General features: G+C 30.0%; 4 protein-coding genes across 6 annotated transcripts; 1 reads left to right on the forward strand and 3 right to left on the reverse strand.

Moving 5' to 3' along the window:
- Positions 1 to 9,223: 9,223 nt before the first annotated feature.
- Positions 9,224 to 9,852, reverse strand: LOC130893163 (proteasome assembly chaperone 4-like). Its single transcript, XM_057799044.1, has 2 exons — positions 9,705 to 9,852; positions 9,224 to 9,577 (listed from the first exon to the last, which is right to left on the reverse strand). The coding sequence occupies exons 1-2, from the start codon at positions 9,793 to 9,795 to the stop codon at positions 9,267 to 9,269; spliced, it is 402 nt and encodes a 133-aa protein (XP_057655027.1). The 5' UTR covers positions 9,796 to 9,852; the 3' UTR covers positions 9,224 to 9,266.
- Positions 9,853 to 10,064: 212 nt separating this feature from the next.
- Positions 10,065 to 13,173, forward strand: LOC130893158 (ras-related protein Rab-2A). 2 transcript variants are annotated; one of them, XM_057799038.1, is made up of 4 exons: positions 10,065 to 10,223; positions 10,583 to 10,898; positions 10,957 to 11,137; positions 11,195 to 13,173. In XM_057799038.1, exons 1-4 carry the CDS (start codon positions 10,178 to 10,180, stop codon positions 11,291 to 11,293), a joined length of 642 nt encoding a protein of 213 aa, XP_057655021.1. In that variant the 5' UTR covers positions 10,065 to 10,177; the 3' UTR covers positions 11,294 to 13,173. The 2 variants fall into 2 exon arrangements, with proteins under 2 accessions (XP_057655021.1, XP_057655020.1); XM_057799037.1 differs by having other exon boundaries at positions 10,080 to 10,223; positions 10,957 to 13,173.
- Positions 13,174 to 13,241: 68 nt separating this feature from the next.
- Positions 13,242 to 17,096, reverse strand: LOC130893153 (RNA 3'-terminal phosphate cyclase). 2 transcript variants are annotated; one of them, XM_057799032.1, is made up of 5 exons: positions 16,920 to 17,096; positions 16,394 to 16,511; positions 15,779 to 16,346; positions 15,437 to 15,695; positions 13,242 to 13,423 (listed from the first exon to the last, which is right to left on the reverse strand). In XM_057799032.1, the coding sequence occupies exons 1-5, from the start codon at positions 17,007 to 17,009 to the stop codon at positions 13,361 to 13,363; spliced, it is 1,098 nt and encodes a 365-aa protein (XP_057655015.1). In that variant the 5' UTR covers positions 17,010 to 17,096; the 3' UTR covers positions 13,242 to 13,360. The 2 variants fall into 2 exon arrangements, with proteins under 2 accessions (XP_057655015.1, XP_057655014.1); XM_057799031.1 differs by having other exon boundaries at positions 16,394 to 16,637; positions 16,920 to 17,092.
- A 932-nt stretch (positions 17,097 to 18,028) lies between these two features.
- LOC130893161 (uncharacterized) lies at positions 18,029 to 18,635 on the reverse strand. The gene has a single exon (XM_057799041.1). It carries the CDS (start codon positions 18,609 to 18,611, stop codon positions 18,090 to 18,092), a length of 522 nt encoding a protein of 173 aa, XP_057655024.1. The 5' UTR covers positions 18,612 to 18,635; the 3' UTR covers positions 18,029 to 18,089.
- Positions 18,636 to 19,249: the final 614 nt, after the last annotated feature.

Raw genomic sequence — 19,249 nt, forward strand, 5'->3', positions numbered from 1 at the left:
TCACGTGATCAAGTGATAGTCGGCCTGAAGTATAAATTGACTTCAAAAACGACGTTCACACGTTATACATAACCTCCAACTTGCTAAAAATTATTTTTTTTTAATGCATAACCTCAATTATTGTAATTATATCACGTGATCAAGTGATAGTCGGCCTGAAGTATAAATTGACTTCAAAAACGACGTCCATACGTTATACATAACCTCAAATTTGCTAAAAACTCAATTTTTTTAACAGCATAACCCCAATTATTGAAATTATATCACGTGATCAAGTGATAGTCGGCCTGAAGTATAAATTTACTTCAAAAACGACGTCCATACGTTATACATAACCTCAAACTTGGTAAAAATTATTTTTTTTTAATGCATAACCTCAATTATTGTAATTATATCACGTGATCAAGTGATAGTCGGCCTGAAGTATAAATTGACTTCAAAAACGACGTCCATACGTTATACATAACCTCAAATTTGCTAAAAACTCAATTTTTTTAACAGCATAACCCCAATTATTGAAATTATATCACGTGATCAAGTGATAGTCGGCCTGAATTATAAATTTACTTCAAAAACGACGTCCATACGTTATACATAACCTCAAACTTGGTAAAAATTCAATTTTTTCAATGCATAACCTCAATTATTTAAATTATATCACGTGATCAAGTGACAGTCGGTTTTCTACGCCAAAAATCACGTGTTAAACGTAGTCCATCTTTTATAATTAACCTCCAAATTTGATAAAACTTAAATTTTTATCAATAAATTACATCAATTATTCAAATTATATCATGTGATCGAAAGATACGAAAAAACGACGTCCATCTTTCATACATAACCTCAAAATTAGACGAAAATTCATTTTTTTCTAATACTTAACCTCAATACATAACCTTATTTCTTTCACGGAAATTTAACAGTTGAGTGATATTTGGAAAGTCTTCGTATAGAAATGCTTCCGGACCCAATTACGACATTTCCAAATCCAAATAATAGGAAAAACTTGAATCCCAATATTCGGATCCAACAAAGTTTATCATTACATTGAGTTTTCTTAACCAAAAAAATAGATTGGAAGACGTGGTTCAAATAGAGTGACCACCTAGTTTACTAGATACTAATTCCTTTGATTTTTATCTTTTATGACATTTAAAAAGTTGACTCTACGTCAAATTAGATCTACCACAGTCTTGATCTATGTCAGATAGTCAAAAGGACACAGTTTGAAAAATTTCTGCCATTTTCTACACGTGGCGGTGCTTATTTCAATATAAAATCGATTTTTTTAAAGAAGATTCCACCTTGATTAAGTACCTGATGTACTTAATTCTCATGTGAAACAAAACCCAAACTAACCTAACGTAACCTCAACATAACCTAACTTAATCTAATCTAAACTAATTAAATTATGAGTTAAGGAACGAAGTAAAAATGGAATTCTAAATTATAATATTATAAATAGGACCCTTTAAAAAAAATAGTAAAAAAATTTGACACGGCACTGCTTGAACGTCACGGTAGCCGACCAGTATTAGGGCCAGTTATTGTTATATTACGCCCAATAAATAAATAAAGTTTACAACATTGTATTATCTTGTTCGTTGAACTAGTTTTATGGATTTATTGGGTTCTAATATATTTTCAAAGAAATAAAATTTTTGCAAATTAGTACTGGGGCTGCACCAAACTGACCGGACCTTAGAAATTTTACTTTCCCAGAAGAAGGTAATCCAACTCCACATTTATATTTATAACACGTTTTCCAAACAGATGCAAAACAAATTGTACATTCCAGAGAATTTATTTCCATGCGATTCATTACGATTTAAAGACTTTTGAGAAATTTGTTTTTATATATCGTCTTCCATCGGAACATTTCCAGTTATGCAAACTACTAAATACGAAATTTCAGTTCTTCTTCTTTTTTCTTATTTTATCCCTTATTGTTTTCATCATTTAAATTTTGATCAACGACGACTTTGGGATTAATTTCACATCGAGACATTTAATTAAAATATCAAAAGAAAAAATTGTTCAAAATAATCGTTTTTACATGGTATTATCTTTAAATATCGTTATTATAATATTAAAAAACAATATAAGAATACGTTGAACGCGACGCAGCAAGATATTCAGAATGAAGTAGATGCTCAGATGTGAAGTTCGCCGTATTTCAGAATTTATTAGACCTATTTATTTCAGGGACTAGATTACATGCATATAAACGTTGCTGGCTTCTCTCCTCGCCGCCTCCCACATCTCCAATCTCCCGTTATCGTTTCTATTCCATCCCGGACGAAAATTCAGTCTTTGTTGTACCGTATTTTCCGTAATAATATTCAGAGATAACGAAATTTATAGTAGATAAAGTTTTACGACGAATCATCTGAATTATCAGACACTTATTAAAAGAATATACCAAAAAAATATCAATAATTATAGTCGATAGAAACTTTCTTATTATTATTTGGTATAACAAATAGTTACAGGCCAAAAAACTAAGTATAGAAGAAGAAATTATGGCGAGGCTACCAAATGTTCCATCGTAATTAAATGTATTCTATGGTTTTATCGATGACATATATAATAGATCAATATTAAAATAGTGTTACGTCATTGGTAATATTTAGTATGTTCGCTAGAAACTAACTTTGTTATTGACAGATCTATTAATTATTAACTTAAGGTTTTATAATTTATATTGTTATTTATATAGGTATATAATAATAAAAACAATTTTTTGTGAATGTTGAAACAGTATTTATATATATTTAATTGATTGTAATTTATTGTCGAACGAGCGAACTCAATTAATCGTATGGCAACATTTAAAAAAAAACGTAATTAGTACAGAGCCGTATTAAGTTGTTTAATGTCATCAACATCAAAATATTTTAAACGTTCAAACTTTTTATTATAAAATATTAAATTATACAGTGAAGGTTCGTAAAATAAAATAAAGACTTCGAGAATTAAAATTACGATCTGAAGATGTCAAAAACATTAAATATGTCATGCTGATTGATCTAATGATCGATATAGATAAAATCCTTGTAAAAATATTGCTTAATAACTTCATAAAAATGAAAAATATGGCAGCATTGCAAGTACCGAACATGCTTAACCTCAATTTCGAGATAATTGATATTTTTGAACGTTTTTTCGAGTTTAGGCGACGTGCTATACATTAAAAAGTGTATTTTGAGAATTTTTCTTGTTCATCCGTTAATATTTATAAAGGATGTATCCCCAGCAAAGCACCTAGAATGTAGTTAGTTCGCGGGGGGTTAGAGCACCGCCACCGGCCGACTTTTTCCCCGGCAGCTTCGAGGGACCAATTGGGCGTCACGGCGCCGGTTTCCGCATCCAATAAGCTCCGCGCACCGACCCATAAAAATCCTCCGGCAACATTATCAGCCATGATAGCGAGACCGGTCCGCTCAAACTGATTCCTTTCATAAATCCGAGGGAATTTAAGAAAATTACAGTGATTTTTCACCCTCTCTCCGCTTTATTCCACGTTCTGCTACTCGCTAATGGGTAATATCGAGGACAGTAAATATTTACGTCGTTTCGGGGCGTCAAAATCATTTTAAATACCTTCGTCGTTAGATAAAGTCACTATTACGAATCAATTTGTATTTAGTCAAAAATTTCTAAGCGGTACAACCTTGACCGGATTTTTTCGTAAATAATGTCTTGTAGCAAGGACTAAGGACCCATTATTAACCAATTATTTAACTGCCCTGTCAAAATATTTAACAATAAATGGGTAGTGAGTAGAAGCGTGCCGTAGATAATCGGCAGACTTTTGAAAATAAAAAAAAAGTACCAGGAAGTCTGTTTCGTCAATAATTGATTAGTTTCACCTACTTTCGAAACTATTTTCTCGCAGATTTAAACGTTATTTCGTATATACGTAAAAAAGAGAGGGTTAACAACGGCAACAATGTATACGTCATAATCAACAAACACACGAAATGAATCATAACGCTGCAAGTCGAGACGAAGTGTCTACTGTTACTATGCCGTGTACGTAAATATTTTACTGTTATGATACTATATAGAGTTGATGGATCGTTTGAATACAAAAATAAAATTGAAGATTCCACGGTATAGTCCAGATCTGACTACTGGCTATTCGTTTTTCAAATAAAGCAGCAGAAACGTTGTAATAATTGTAATGTTCTTGAAGGATATTATATTGATAAATAAAATCGATTTTTGGTAAAAAAAACTGTTTTTCATAATCACACGACTTAATGTGCTCCAAACAATCACTGTGCAACATTTTTAAGTGCTTCAAACATCAAATTATAATCCTGCTGGGTCTAGACTGTATATAAAGCCAAATATGAACCATACATAATATGAAGTCGAATAAATACACTAAAAAACAGGCCGAATCGCCCTGGCAGCTGAGGCCTTCCCAAAATTAAAAAAAACAAGAAGAATAGTTAATAAAATTCTTTTCTACTGTCTACTTTTAAGTAAGCTCATACTAAAGCAAAAGCTGCTCTAGGTGGAATCGAATAAATATTTTTATGTGATTTAAATAATCAATAGTACACGACAATGTAACAGTAGCCACTTCGTAACGTTCTAATTAATCATGTATCTGATAGAATGTTTGATTCTGTCAATTTTTCAAACGACCACAGAACACGAAGTTATGAAAACAAATCTTTTCTTCTTTTTTTTAAAAAAAAAACAGTCGAATAATTACGAATTCTCATTATTTTCAGTAATCGAATAAATATTTTTATAATGTGATTTAAATAATCAATAGTACACGACAATGTAACAGTAGCCACTTCGTAACGTTCTAATTAATAATGTATCTGATAGAATGTTTGATTCTGTCAATTTTTCAAACGACCACAGAACACGAAGTTATGAAAACAAATCTTTTCTTCTTTTTTTTAAAAAAAAAAACAGTCGAATAATTACGAATTCTCATTATTTTCAGTAATCGAATAAATATTTTTATAATGTGATTTAAATAATCAATAGTACACGACAATGTAACAGTAGCCACTTTGTAACGTTCTAATTAATTATGTATCTGATAGAATGTTTGATTCTGTCAATTTTTTAAGCGACCACAGAACACCAAGTTATGAAAACAAACCTTCTCTTCTTTTTTTAATAATTGTTATTATAGAATAAATCCGCCGTTTTAGTTATATGTATGTATATATTTTGAAATAGAAGATTTAATGATAGTTGTCAATCACCCTAAACATTTCCCTTTAGAAAGGGAACGGTAATTGTTCAATTGGGAATTGGCCCTAGTATAAGTGTAAATCCGTAGGATGAGTGACACGCTAATACACGCTATATATCATTTTTTTATCGAGTGAAATAATTTTCAGCTGAGTCGATTCAAATACATTATGTCTTTTTACAACAGCTGATGCCTTCAAATGTACCAATTGAAAAAAAATATTAAAAAATCGACAAATTGTGCAATTTAGGTTATTTTCACGTCTCCAGCATCATAATTGTATAGATTCGTAATAAAAACAATGATAGTAGGAAGCAGTTCCCTTATATAAATATACGAGGGCTGTTAGTTATGTAAGAAGAAAGAAAACTTTATTAAACCTAATTAATTGGTACAATAAGAAAGTATTGAGGACCAAATTGAAGATTTTAGGTTTCCAAATGTTTATTTAATATATTTAAGCGTTAAAACGAAATCTTTATCGCAGAAATACGTTACGTGAAGTCATGTGCTGTCACAGAATCACGTTTTCTTTATAAAATTATGTTTAAGGCCGTTTATGTTATATAAAAAACAACGTGTAATGCAATTTAAAACATAATACATTGAATTTTTATTACACCAAAGTGATAATCCACTTACAATCAATCAAATATCAATTAAGTCAGCTGATCGATTAGAGCACGTTCCCAAAACTGAATTTTCTATCTAAATCTTGCCTTTCTTAACGGCAACTATGAATAGTATTACGCATTTCAATGTTTTTTTGGACTTCGAATCGTTCAAACAGTCATTAAATTATCAAAATAAACAGATTTGGCACTTTTTTGCCGATATAAAAATTGTTTCACAATATTTTATCATCACACCTCGTATATAGTAATTTAAAAGTTACATCATTCTTTTTTTTCTCTATTGGCCTTTTGTCTAACGACATACAGCCATAGTTGTATCATTATTTTAAAACGTTTCAATCTACCATCTAAATTCTTCTTTTTTATTAACTAACCTACGTCTATGAACTTGTTAATCCAACTCAATCTTAAATCTATTACATTGTTGACTGCGGAGGATTAATAAGATAGGGAATACGGACAATTTGTCACGCGCATCTCGCTATATCGTATCGTTCCTCCCCCTTATTCATCCTACCGATTTTCTCCGCTCTCATTTCTCCATGAAACGCAGATGATAAACATTTATCTAAATTACCTTAAGCCCATTGTTCGCAGATTAGATTATTTCGAAATGATCGTGATAAAAACGCAAGATAAAATATTATTTAATACATGACTCAAAAACAAATCAAATTATTTTCGTTTGAAAATGAGTTACAAGTTTTCGATACACCCTATATACACGCGCCTTCGCTTTCGAGGTCACTGAACTCCCAAAAAAACAGGTAAACAGTGTTTTCGCTATACAATAACGAAATTAAATATTAGAACAAGTCAATCACGTGATTATAATGATTTAATTTCGTATATCTGTATAAAAAATGTTTTTTTTTAAATTCGGGTTACAAATGAGGTTATAATAATAAAACAGAAGAATAACTTACGGAGTGATTCGATAAATAGATATGAAATTGTCTGGAACAACGCCCTTGCCCAAAATAAATGGGGAAGCCACCCTAACACAATAATAGCATAATTTATTACTATATCTCAATTGAGTACAGATTGTCACAACAAGGGATATATACAGATAACATAAAGATTTGATATGGGATTATTTATTAGATTCTATATTAATGAATTCGACACATGTTTCTATAAATTTAATGTAATAATGTCGATATAAACTAGGGGTGGCATATTCTCGAATAATAATCGTAACTAGATCTGTTTTAAATTATTATTTAATTCGATATTATAACCTTTTGAATACTTTCGTATCTAAACCCTTGTAAAAAGGTTGTTTTAACCATACAAGGCAAGCATTAATAAAAAAAGAAGAATGTGTCAACAACGTTATTGTATTTATATTTAATATGGAATCATTTGTTAATTTTATTTCAATGAATTCCTTTCATATTTATCTAAACCAGGGGTGTAATAAGAGTAAAAGTATAATTAGATTTGTTTCAAATTATTATTTCGAAATTATAACCATTTGAATACTTTCGAAACTAGAACCTTGTAAAAAGGTTGTTTTAACCATACAAGGCAGGCATTAATAAAAAAGAAGAATGAGTGAATATTTATATTAGAAATGGAATCATTTGTCAATTTTATTTCAATGAATTCCTTTGATGTTTATCTAAACCAGGGGTGTAATAAGAGTAAAAGTATAATTAGTTTTGTTTTAAATTATTATTTAATTCGATATTATAACAATTTGAATACTTTCAAATCTATAACTTTGTAAAAAGGTAGTTTTAACCATACAAGGCAAGCATTAATAAAAAAGAAGAATGTGTCAACCACGTTATTGTATATATATTTGATATGGAATCAATTGTTAATTTTATTTCAATGAATTCCTTACATGTTTATCTAAACCTACAGGTACATTCTGGATTTTTATCATCCAGAAAACTTAAAATCTGCACTGAGTACAACACTGCATAGTAAAAAAAACCAACAAATTAGAGTTTCCGGTAGGAAATTGCGTACTTCTTTAAGTAATTACTCGTCCACAATAAAACTGGAAATAATTAGGTCTAAAAACCAACAAATAACTTGACAAATCAAAGAAATCTGCGTAATGAAGCTCATGATAAAATAATTTATTTATCCCACGGCGGCCATTTATAAATGGGTGTCAACGTATTTTGACAGTTAGTTAGAATGCTCTATAGACAAGCGTTAATTAAAAAAGAAGAAGAATAAATAAATGACGTTCTTGTAAATGTGAAAAATAAAATAAAAATAAGAGTTGTATAAATTATGTTTATATAATTTCTGTTTTCTAATTATTTGTTTACTCAAATTGACAAATTAACAAAGATGCGTTTGTTTTTCTGTATATTATATAAAAGTTACATTGACAACGACCAAACGTAAATTTGGAAATGGCGCTTGAAAGATTTATCGACTGTTATTTACCCTCAATAAATTGAAACATCTATTAATTTAGTTGCTTGTTGCTCGCTCTCCTTTATTAAGCAGTAAATAACGGTTACTACTGGGGCTTTATATCCTAGAAAGCATTCTATTTCCTATTTTTCAAGACATAAAGTATATTGAAGGTACTTTTATATTGCAATTAGTTTTGTTTAAATGATATGGCTACTCGGATATTTTGTTATAAATATTTCGATAAAAGGATACAGTTTTGGCCTTAGAAATAGTGTTTTTAAAATAATTTCGCTAAAACCAAATAAAAAATATCGTTTATCAGTTTCATTAAAGCATAATGGAACTTTCTCGTTGATCCACACTTTTATTAAATCATTATATTCATTGTATTTGTTTTAGATTTTTATGTATATTTCATTTTATTTCAATTATATAGAATACGTTACAAAAAAAAATTAAAAATGTCTTCCTAGCACTTAGACAACCCGAATATCACCGAGATGTATTTTGGGTTGCATAGACATTCTTTGTCTATGGGTAGACACCTAAAGACAACACTTCTTCTTTTCTTATAAGGGTGAGGTATTCGTAATTAGCACTGTTATAAACAATCACAAAAAGGGTGGTTACCCTTCATGATATATTGTTGGACTGGGGGAGCAAGGAACATTATAATATTTCACATAAATTTGAAGCTAATGCTATAAGCTTCAATGTTTTAATAAGAAAAATACAATTTTGTGTTCAGTTTTTTTTGCCAGCGTCGATTTTTTTGCTCACGAGTGTATTTAATTTGTACGTATTTGAAAAATTTTCAAAAAATACCAAATTTTCTTATTATAAGGCACTATTATCTAAAAATATATCCTAAATTTTGTCCTGTGACTGTATTCCCTTTAATTTTGTCCTTTTTAAAACATGAAATTTTGTTTTGAAAATATTTTGATTCATTCAGAAATAAAAATACATGTTTCGTAATAAAAATTTTATTATCAGATAAATAAAATAACAGATCAAAGCAAATGTGAAATTTTATCAAATTCCTCGCATATTTTCTTTTCCAGGAGTGGGTTTAATCGACGATCCTGTTTCAAATTAAAACTTAAAAACACGACTTTCCCTAATTTTTTCGACAATTTCCCAGCTATAATTTTAGAAGTTTCTTCATTAAAATCGCCCAAAAGTTGCGTACTAATCGGGTTGTCCCTTTTATAACGATCAGTTAGAGCCAAAGAAAAATCGTTAAATTGTATATCATCCTTATCATTTAAATAAATAAGTACAGAGTCCTTCATTTTTATAATTTGCAAGATAAAGTTGCGCTCTAAAAATTAAGACATGCTGTATTAAAGAATAATTTAAACAATAACCAAAATTCATACTACAAAATTATAAAACAAATTGTAAACAAAAGGAATCCTAATTGAATCTGTAATGAAAATAATATTTACCAAGAATTTCTAAGTCAAAAATAAAATTATTCAACTTAGTAGGCACATATAGTATTTTTTGATTTTGTACTGTATCTTTATTTTCTAGCATCTTATTTACTTTTAAACATTACTCGTTAATTATATTTTATAATTTGAGGTAATTCGCTTCTTCTTTTTTATCGACATCTTACCGCTTTCATTGTGGATTTATCCAAACAAAAATACAATATTATTAACAACATTCTGTATTTATAAATGTTATAAATCTCGTTATTAAAAGTTTTTAATCATAATTTCAAATTTATATATAAATTTGTGTTTGTATATCAAAAATAATATTCCCCTATCAAAACTCTATTATCGATTTTGATTGGAGGCGTATTCGTTTTGATTATTGACACTGCGCAACAAATCACCAGGTATCTGTCAGTGTTAAGTGCGTAACAAATTGGATATAAAAAGTAACATAAATATTTTTTTACGTTTTAAACATGTCCTACGCTTATTTGTTTAAGTATATAATCATTGGGGATACAGGTGAGTCTATTTATTGTAAAATATTAAAATTTACTGTTTTTTCTATTTACTTTTAATATCAACTGTATTGTTTATCGTATCCTTTGTAGCTTATTAGACGTACGTTGTACTGTTTGGGTTGTTTTTAACCACATTTACTTTGTTAGAACGTTAACTAAACAGGATATTCAAAAATTTTATCTATAATAATCGAAATTTTCATTCCTGTAGGTTGAAATTCGTTTCTTGTCGTCAATATGTTTATCACTTTAATCTTTAAAATATGGATTCCACGATGAAGAATAATTTTATCTTTAGATAACAGTATTAATATAATATTATCGATTTTTTCTTCCTAGTTTTTCAACATTAATTTTCAGGTGTGGGTAAATCGTGCCTGCTGCTCCAATTTACAGATAAACGTTTTCAACCCGTACACGATTTAACAATAGGAGTCGAATTTGGGGCCCGAATGATTACAATCGATAGCAAGCAAATTAAATTGCAAATTTGGGATACCGCTGGCCAAGAAGCTTTCAGATCTATCACGAGATCATATTATAGAGGTGCCGCTGGGGCTTTATTAGTATATGACATCACTAGAAGGGAAACTTTTAATCATTTAACGACTTGGTTGGACGACGCTAGGCAACATTCGAATTCGAATATGGTTATTATGTTGATTGGAAATAAAAGGTATAACGAATCGGTAGATTGTTGTAATTAATTGTAGGTTAATTATTTAAATGTGCAGTGATCTGGAAAGTAGACGGGAAGTTATGAAAGAAGAAGGGGAAGCGTTCGCCCGTGAACACGGTTTAGTTTTTATGGAAACTTCTGCTAAGACTGCCGCCAATGTGGAAGAGGCTTTCATAAATACAGCAAAAGAAATATACGAAAAGATTCAGGAAGGAGTTTTCGACATAAACAACGAGGTAATATTTAGTAAATTTTGTTTTATCTTCGTTTCCATCCATTGTACGGTTTTTCAGGCTAACGGAATTAAAATAGGTCCCCAACATTCCCCTACTAACCCCTCGTTGCCGGGATCGGGAGGTGCTGGAAACGCACAAGGATCTGGATGTTGTTAGATTTAAAAATATTTGTCTTAAAGGACTGTTCTGATTTACAGGATTGTTCTGCTGTTTTTTTATTCATCTCTAAGTAAATAATTAATGAAACGTATAAATTTTTGTTGAAATAAACAATTAGATGCATTCTCATCATTACGCTCAATATTTCGTTTTTTTTTATCTACAGTAGGATGAAAAATAACTCAACACGATGTTGAAGTCAAAAAATTTATTTGATGGATAAAAAAATTGCTCAAATGATATTTTATTGGATTTTTGGACAATTTTATTTTTGAATCCAATGAAATGTGCGAATAACATTTGTCGGTATTGGTTATTAGATTTTATAATTTTGAGGTGAAATATGAGAAAAAATTTTCCTATTTTCAAATTTAATTTGTGGACGAAAAATGCTTTGACGAAACAAATTTTATCGAATGACTTTGGGTTGATCATTTTTTCCTATTCTTCTCAGAACACACAATTGACGTGGCAACGCCGTTTGCCTTTATTTTCATCAAAATGGCGACCGACCATCAACAACATTTTTGAAACATACAACATAATTTTGAAAAAAAGTTGAGGCGTTCATGATTTTTTTTGTGGTTTGAAACCTTTTGGGATCTTATCAGACACTTAATGACTTCAATCTACGGTTCAATATTTACAAAAATGCCTTGCTGCCACATCATTTTTTCATTTGAGCAAAATTATGGTGATGTCGAATATTGAAAGAAAAACAGTGTTGCCATGAGAAATTGGCGATACATTTTTACTAGCTGTAGGGAAAATTTAGGTAATAACCTTTACATGATGATATCGCAATAAATGCGGTGTTGCCACGTCTATATTTTTCACTTAAATAACTATTTTTCCCTAGTCCTAGGGAAAAACCAAGTAGCAAGTATTTCGAACCTGTTATGTAAAGAAATGCGGTGTTGCCACGTAAATTTTACACTTGAACAATGCTCTCAAAGTTTCCTAGTTTTAAGGAAAAATCTAGTGACAGGTGAAGTCGAAAGAAAAGCAGTATGTTGCGACGTTTCCGTTTCTTCTTAGATGTAGGAAAAATCCCATGGTGATTTGATCGTTTCAACGGTGTTGCCACGTAAATTTCATACTTAAATGGTCACGTCTAATACCTGTCAAAAAATCGAGAGAAATGCAATTTTGCCATGCCAGTTTAATACTTCAGAGCGGACACATTTCCTAGCCGATTGTCTGTCAAAAGTCAAAGAAAATGCAGTGTTGCCACAATGTTTTATTTTCCCTAGCTGTAGGGAAAAAATTGTCTTCAAAATAATAAAATCGTCCTGTATTAAAACTCGAAATAAATGCGGTGTTCATCAGTTTATTTTCTTCTTTTTTATTTTTTGTTTTTTCTCACAACTGGCAACAGCGAATGATTTTAGGTTATGTCCTAGAATCATTACTGTTTTCCTTCTTTTGGAAATACACTTTATTGAAAATGAGATAAAAATTGTTCCTTTTTGAAAAATTTGGTTCAACTTTCCACTTAAATGCTACAAAAAAGTCATAACTAAAAACAAATGGTATTTTTTTATCGAAGATCGTTAAATAAGGGTTGAAAATGATATTTTGGTACCAAAAATGTCGAAAATCATTGAATTTAAGCTTATTCTCATCCAATACCGTCATATTTATTACTAGTTTATTTGTATGAACACTTGTATATTCAATAAAATCAGATGCGGTTATTATTGTTATAATTTTTTTGTTTTTAGTCAATTGATGTAAAGATTTTTATATTATTTAATTTATTTTTCTCTATATTACCGAATTATTAAAAATTAAAAATCATTTAACCTTATATAATTGGAAAAAAAAACGATCTTTTCTGTAAGCTTCTTATGAAATATATTATTAATTCCCAAAAAGTGTTTCAATCAAAATCCTAACCTAACCACTCGCAAATAATAGGAAAAGGGAAAATAACAAGAAAAACTTTTATTATTCATCGATGCTTTAATTAAATACGTTTTTCTTCGCTTCAGTATCAAATATCACTATCGATAGTTCCATTTTCGTGTCATATACTCACTTTGGGTTTAACATCTCTTGTTTCTAACAACCAGAACAAGATATTATGTTTACTCTTGGCCCCAATGATGTTATTTCAAACTTAACCTTAAAATATACGAATTAATCGAAATATACGTTTCTGGAATTCATATTTGTAATAATTTAATCAAATTAAACTTTACTAGGTCTTGGTCTTGGGTAGTTTTGTTCAAACAATTAACATGGATATTTTTCAATTAATCTATATATAAATCCGATCGATTATTTTAAACTTTATAACACTTCTAAATCACATCACATTAAATCGTTCAAATCTAGTACCAATAGTTACTATTTCCAATCAAGTTTTTATAATTTCCCACCATTTCTATTTAATTTTTATTCTCCGGTTTTATATTTACACTTTTTTTACATCTAAATCACTAATACCGTTACTAATGAATCATTTTTAAATCTCGAAATTATTTATCTTCTTCTTTTATATTATAAGTCAAATGTCAGAATTATTTTCACTGTTACTACAAAATTTAATAGTAAAAGCCTGTTTTTATGTTATAAGTCAACTATCAGAATTCTTTTTACGTCACTGTAAAACTTAACCGAAAAAGTCTTTTCACTCTCAAGTTTACTGTCAATGTCAAGTAATTTTCAAACTACGTTAACCGTTTTCGGCCATATGTGCAGAATGATGTATATCCAAGTTGTTTCACAAATAATAGTGTATTGTTATTAGTGTCTAGTGATTGATTTTTCTAAATTTAAAAAATCTGTTTATTTTTATAAATGCAGAAAAAAATTAATGTCAAACAAAGTCAAGATGCATTCTTTAAGGGCTGTAGAGGATTTTGATGGAAACAAAGGAAGATTGTTCAGAATTTTTATGGCATTAGCAAACGTTGGAGAAAGTTTTAATAAATTAAGAGACAAGAAATCCAAGCTCAAAAGAGAGATAATTTGAAATAAATCCAACTAAAAAATAGTTCTAAGTAATTAGTGCTAAAGAGATACAGTAGAAGAAGAATGTACACGTTAAGATCGCCGGGTATGAATATATGTTTTGAATTACAAGAAATGAATAATTTTACCTCTCCTATAACAATAAAAGCATTTAAATTTCATTTTTTGTCGAAACGTGTTGTATAAAATTAGGTCCCAGCCTTTTTTGGTCTTTGCTTTAATAACATTTAATTTCAGATAAAATATTCAAAAGTTGGGATTAGAATACCTCACAAGATGTAAAGATTTTTAACTTTGATTATTTATAATTTATCTTCATATTTAGCTTTTATTTTTACTTAATATCCACTTTTTTCCATTATGAACTGCTTGATGAGTTACTTTTTTTAATTTTTAAGCACTTTTATTCTGTTTTTACACAAAAATTTTCACAATTAGTTATTGAAAAATTAATGGAAAACGTTTTTGATACTAACATTTTGAATGGCAGAGAAAAAATGAATTTCTGCCACGAAATGAAAGGAAATAGTCACAGAAGCTCTGATGGTGTGTATAAACTTCGCATAGAGAAATTGGGGATGTACACTGCAATTATAAGACCGATTATTACATATAGGGCAGTTGTTCTAGAACTAATTTGAATACCACGAGGAACAACTCGAAGGTACAAACATTGGCTTGACTTCTTGCAACGGGGGCCATGAAATTATGCCCTACAGTTGCCCTAGAAGTTATTCTGAACCTCCCACCTCTCCACACAGTACTGGAAAGCTTGGAGAAGAAAACATGAGAATGTTCAGAGACAGAACCACCAAAGAAAAACCGTCCTTAAAAAAAATGACCAAAGTTGAGACATGCCTCAGGATGAAATACCAAATACTTAATATTACAAAAGGACAATCTCCTTTGAAAATCCACCAGAGGTATTCTGGATCATCCATAATGCCTATAGTGTGGAAAAGATCAGTCACCAGGCGATTTGTGTGCATGTTTAAGTGGAGCAGAAGTGTTTCTATCTATCCTAGCAGAGTCTGCCTCTCGAGAAACCTAATTTTGGCTCAACCAAGAACGGGTTCTTGGCCTATTCGTGGACTTTCTTATATTCCAGGATCTAGATCCTAGTTATTTTAAATTAAATGAAATATTACAATGTATACTTACATTAGTAATTGTTTCGACAACAAATATGGCAGTTTTGGTATGCATTGTGATTTCTCCGACTTTTATCCTTGATGTACCTCTAGCCAGAGCCATTAATATAATCACCTGATCTTGACTATATTTATCTACACATACACCTTCTTCCAATGACACTAATAACTCATTTGCTGCTCTTCTTCCTGTTTCATCAGATTTTTCATTTCGATTACCCAAAGCTGATCCTCCTAGAAGGCATTTAGTGTCCGTTTCAGCTACTAAACTGGAATTTTAACATAACAGTAACCAAAAATGACGAAATTACTAATTTTAGTACGTTAAATTCGCTCCCAGTTTCGTACTTACATAATACCTGAGCAATTATCAGGTGCGATACGCTTTTCCTCTTTATACCTCTCAATATTCACTGTTCCATATTTTTTTAGAACATTAGAGGCGCTATCTGCCATTATATGAGCAAGTTTTTCAGGTAAAGTACCAGCTACAAAACTCCAACCGTAAATCGAAGTAACTTCACCTTGCTCAATCAACTGAACCGGGTTGAGTTCTTCAACAGGGTTCACAGTAACCACAACTTCACCACCTCCCTTAGGAAAGTATCCCCTTTTAATTAAATCGAAATCGAACGTAGCTCCAAACTTTTCTAACACTGGCCTAAACACTTCGGTAGTATAATCTATTTGTGGGGCCATTTCCGCGTTGGTACCACCGCGAAGGTACAATTTCGTTTGACCAGTGGCGAATAATACACAGGGAAGGGCTATTTGAAGTAATAAGCTGATACTACCGGCTGTTTTAACCTCTGCTCTATAAGAACCGCCCTTAATTGACTGTGGACAAAATTCTACTTCTGTTGAACCTAATGTTAAACCTTTCGTTTTAGCTGAACAAATATCTCTTACCAATTCTAAACCTGAAAATACATTATGGATTATTCGGAAGTTTTGATTGTCTTATTACCCTTTAAATGTTGTTCCATTAAGCCCGGTTTGCTTCTACCGCCTCTAATATTTATAATACGGACCGGTATTTTTTTTAATGTACTTATCGTTATGGCAACTCGAAGGATTTGGCCCCCCTGTAAAATTGTATCACTTTTATAGCTCTGCCGTTTGCAAATGATCAGATTTATATCAAATTGAGCTGATGGTGGGTCAAATAGAACGACAAACTGAGACATTCATTCAGTTCATCGTATTCTAACCTAAAATGCACTAGTCAATACAAAAGTAAAATAATATAAATTGGCAAATCTTTACTACGACGTTAAACACTAGGCACTAATCAAAAAACAAGTATCTCAATTCATCTCATTTGAGTAAAATTAAATAAGACGTAGAATTTTTTGAGTTGTAATTAAATTAGTTTAACTTATCTGAGGTTTTATATAAAAGGAACTTTTTAACGACAAACTTAATTGTGAGAGCCTTATTATGGTATTAATGTAAACTACAAAATTTTTGTCGCCAGTAAAATCGATAATTACCCCTTCCATTAAAGAACCATCAATTTCTATTATTTTTCCACTCATTTTATTAATAAAGTTAAAAATTGTTGTATTCGATAATAAATACATAAATAAACCGCACAATTTCTTCTTTTTGTATAAAGTTAAGGTCTGTAACCAGTCTCAACAAAGTAGGTCAACAGCCAACAATTTTAGATTTCAATATTTTCGATTTTATTCCAAAATTACGAACAACAGGACTAGATTCTTGAATACTACAGTTCTTCTTCTATTTTTTTCTTTTCATTTTATTGAAATATTTTTCAAATAATAATCTGTCAAAAATACGAGGTTCATATGAAAAGTTTCAAATTAACAATTATAATTAGTTAAATTTATATGAATCGACAAATTATTTACCAGCTCTTCTTCTATTTATTTTCATTTCATTAAAATTCTCTCAAAATAATCATCCATCAAATATACGAGGTGCACATGAAAACTTTTAAGCTTACAATTATTATAAATCGACAAATTATTTACCAGCTCTTCTTCTATTTCTTTTCATTTCATTAAAATTCTCTCAAAATAATCTTCCATCAAATATACGAGGTGCACATGAAAACTTTTAAGCTTACAATTATTATAAATCGACAAATTATTTACCAGCTCTTCTTCTATTTCTTTTCATTTCATTAAAATTCTCTCAAAATAATTATCCATCAAATATACGAGGTGCATATGAAAACTTTTAAGCTTACAATTATTATAAATCGACAAATTATTTACCAGCTCTTCTTCTATTTATTTTCATTTCATTAAAATTCTCTCAAAATAATCATCCATCAAATATACGAGGTGCACATGAAAACTTTTAAGTTTAAAATTATTATAAATCGACAAATTATTTACCAGCTCTTCTTCTATTTATTTTCATTTCATTAAAATTCTCTCAAAATAATCATCCATCAAATATTCGAGGTGCATATGAAAACTTTTAAGCTTACAATTATTATAAATCGACAAATTATTTACCAGTTCTTCTTCTATTTCTTTTCATTTCATTAAAATTCTCTCAAAATAATCATCCATCAAATATACGAGGTGCATATGAAAACTTTCGAGTTTACAATTATAAATGGGTAAAATTTATATAAATTATTGACAATTTATTTACATGAAATTTACGTATCTTAAGAATATTTATTCCTAATTACTTTTACATTCACAACAAGGTACGCAATCTTTATTTTCACCTTGTCGGTTCACGTTTCTTTTATTTTTTCGTACTTTCGTTGTGGAAATTGTTGAACAATCGGGTTTGAATTTGAGTTTCTGATATTCCAAATCTTTCGATTGTTCTGGTGTCAATTTCTTTTCCATGAATTTCTGTTCTACCAATTCGTTTTTACCAGGTTTTCTGTACGTCATCATTCTCTGCACGAACTTCCGATGAATTTTACTTTCAGATTTTATAATTTCCTCCCTCGTATACGTGTATTTCTCAAATACGGCTCGTTGTTTGAACCACATCCTCATGTATTCGTTACTCATCAAAAATTTCATGTTAACTGGTTCATTTTCGACTTCGTATGAAGGTTTGAATCCCAAAAGATTTTTCTCTCGGGCTTTTGAAGATATGATGTTATCTTGTTTTCTAATCGGCGTCGAGGGGGACCATTTTATAGCCGCTTTGTGGGACGGTTTGCTTTTATTAGGTGGAACACTCATATCAGCTTGAAAATAACATGTCAGAATGACATAAGTTGAGTGTATAACTTTATAGAACAGTGAAACTGAAGATTTTCCTAACCTTCATCTTATATCACATACAGCTAACATTAAAATTTTGTGTGGGGTGAAAATTATACGTTTTTAGTATAGGGTGTCTCAAATAATATAAAAAAAGATTAATTAATGTTCAATTTTATATAAAACAAAAAGTTTTAAACAACTTTTGCTGACGTATGTCACTGATTATTCTAATAGTAAAAGTTTCTTCTTCTTTTACAACTTTTTCGCGCGCTGTTCGACTTAACCTAAAATAATGTACTGTCATTTGTCATTACAATAAAAATCTCGATCACGGGTGAATGAGATTTTCCTAACCTTGATCTTATATAATATACAGCCAACATTAAAATTTTGTGTGGGGTGAAAATTATACGTTTTTAGTATAGGGTGTCTCAAATAATATGAAAAAAGATTAATTAATGTTCAATTTTATATAAAACAAAAAGTTTTAAACAACTTTTGCTGACGTATGTCACTGATTATTCTATTAGTAAAAGTTTCTTCTTCTTTTACAACTTTTTCGCGCGCTGTTCGACTTAACCTAAAATAATGTACTGTCATTTGTCATTACAATA

The sequence above is a fragment of the Diorhabda carinulata genome, chromosome 4 (genome assembly GCF_026250575.1).
Source record: "Diorhabda carinulata isolate Delta chromosome 4, icDioCari1.1, whole genome shotgun sequence".
In the NCBI taxonomy this organism is placed as follows: domain Eukaryota; kingdom Metazoa; phylum Arthropoda; class Insecta; order Coleoptera; family Chrysomelidae; genus Diorhabda; species Diorhabda carinulata.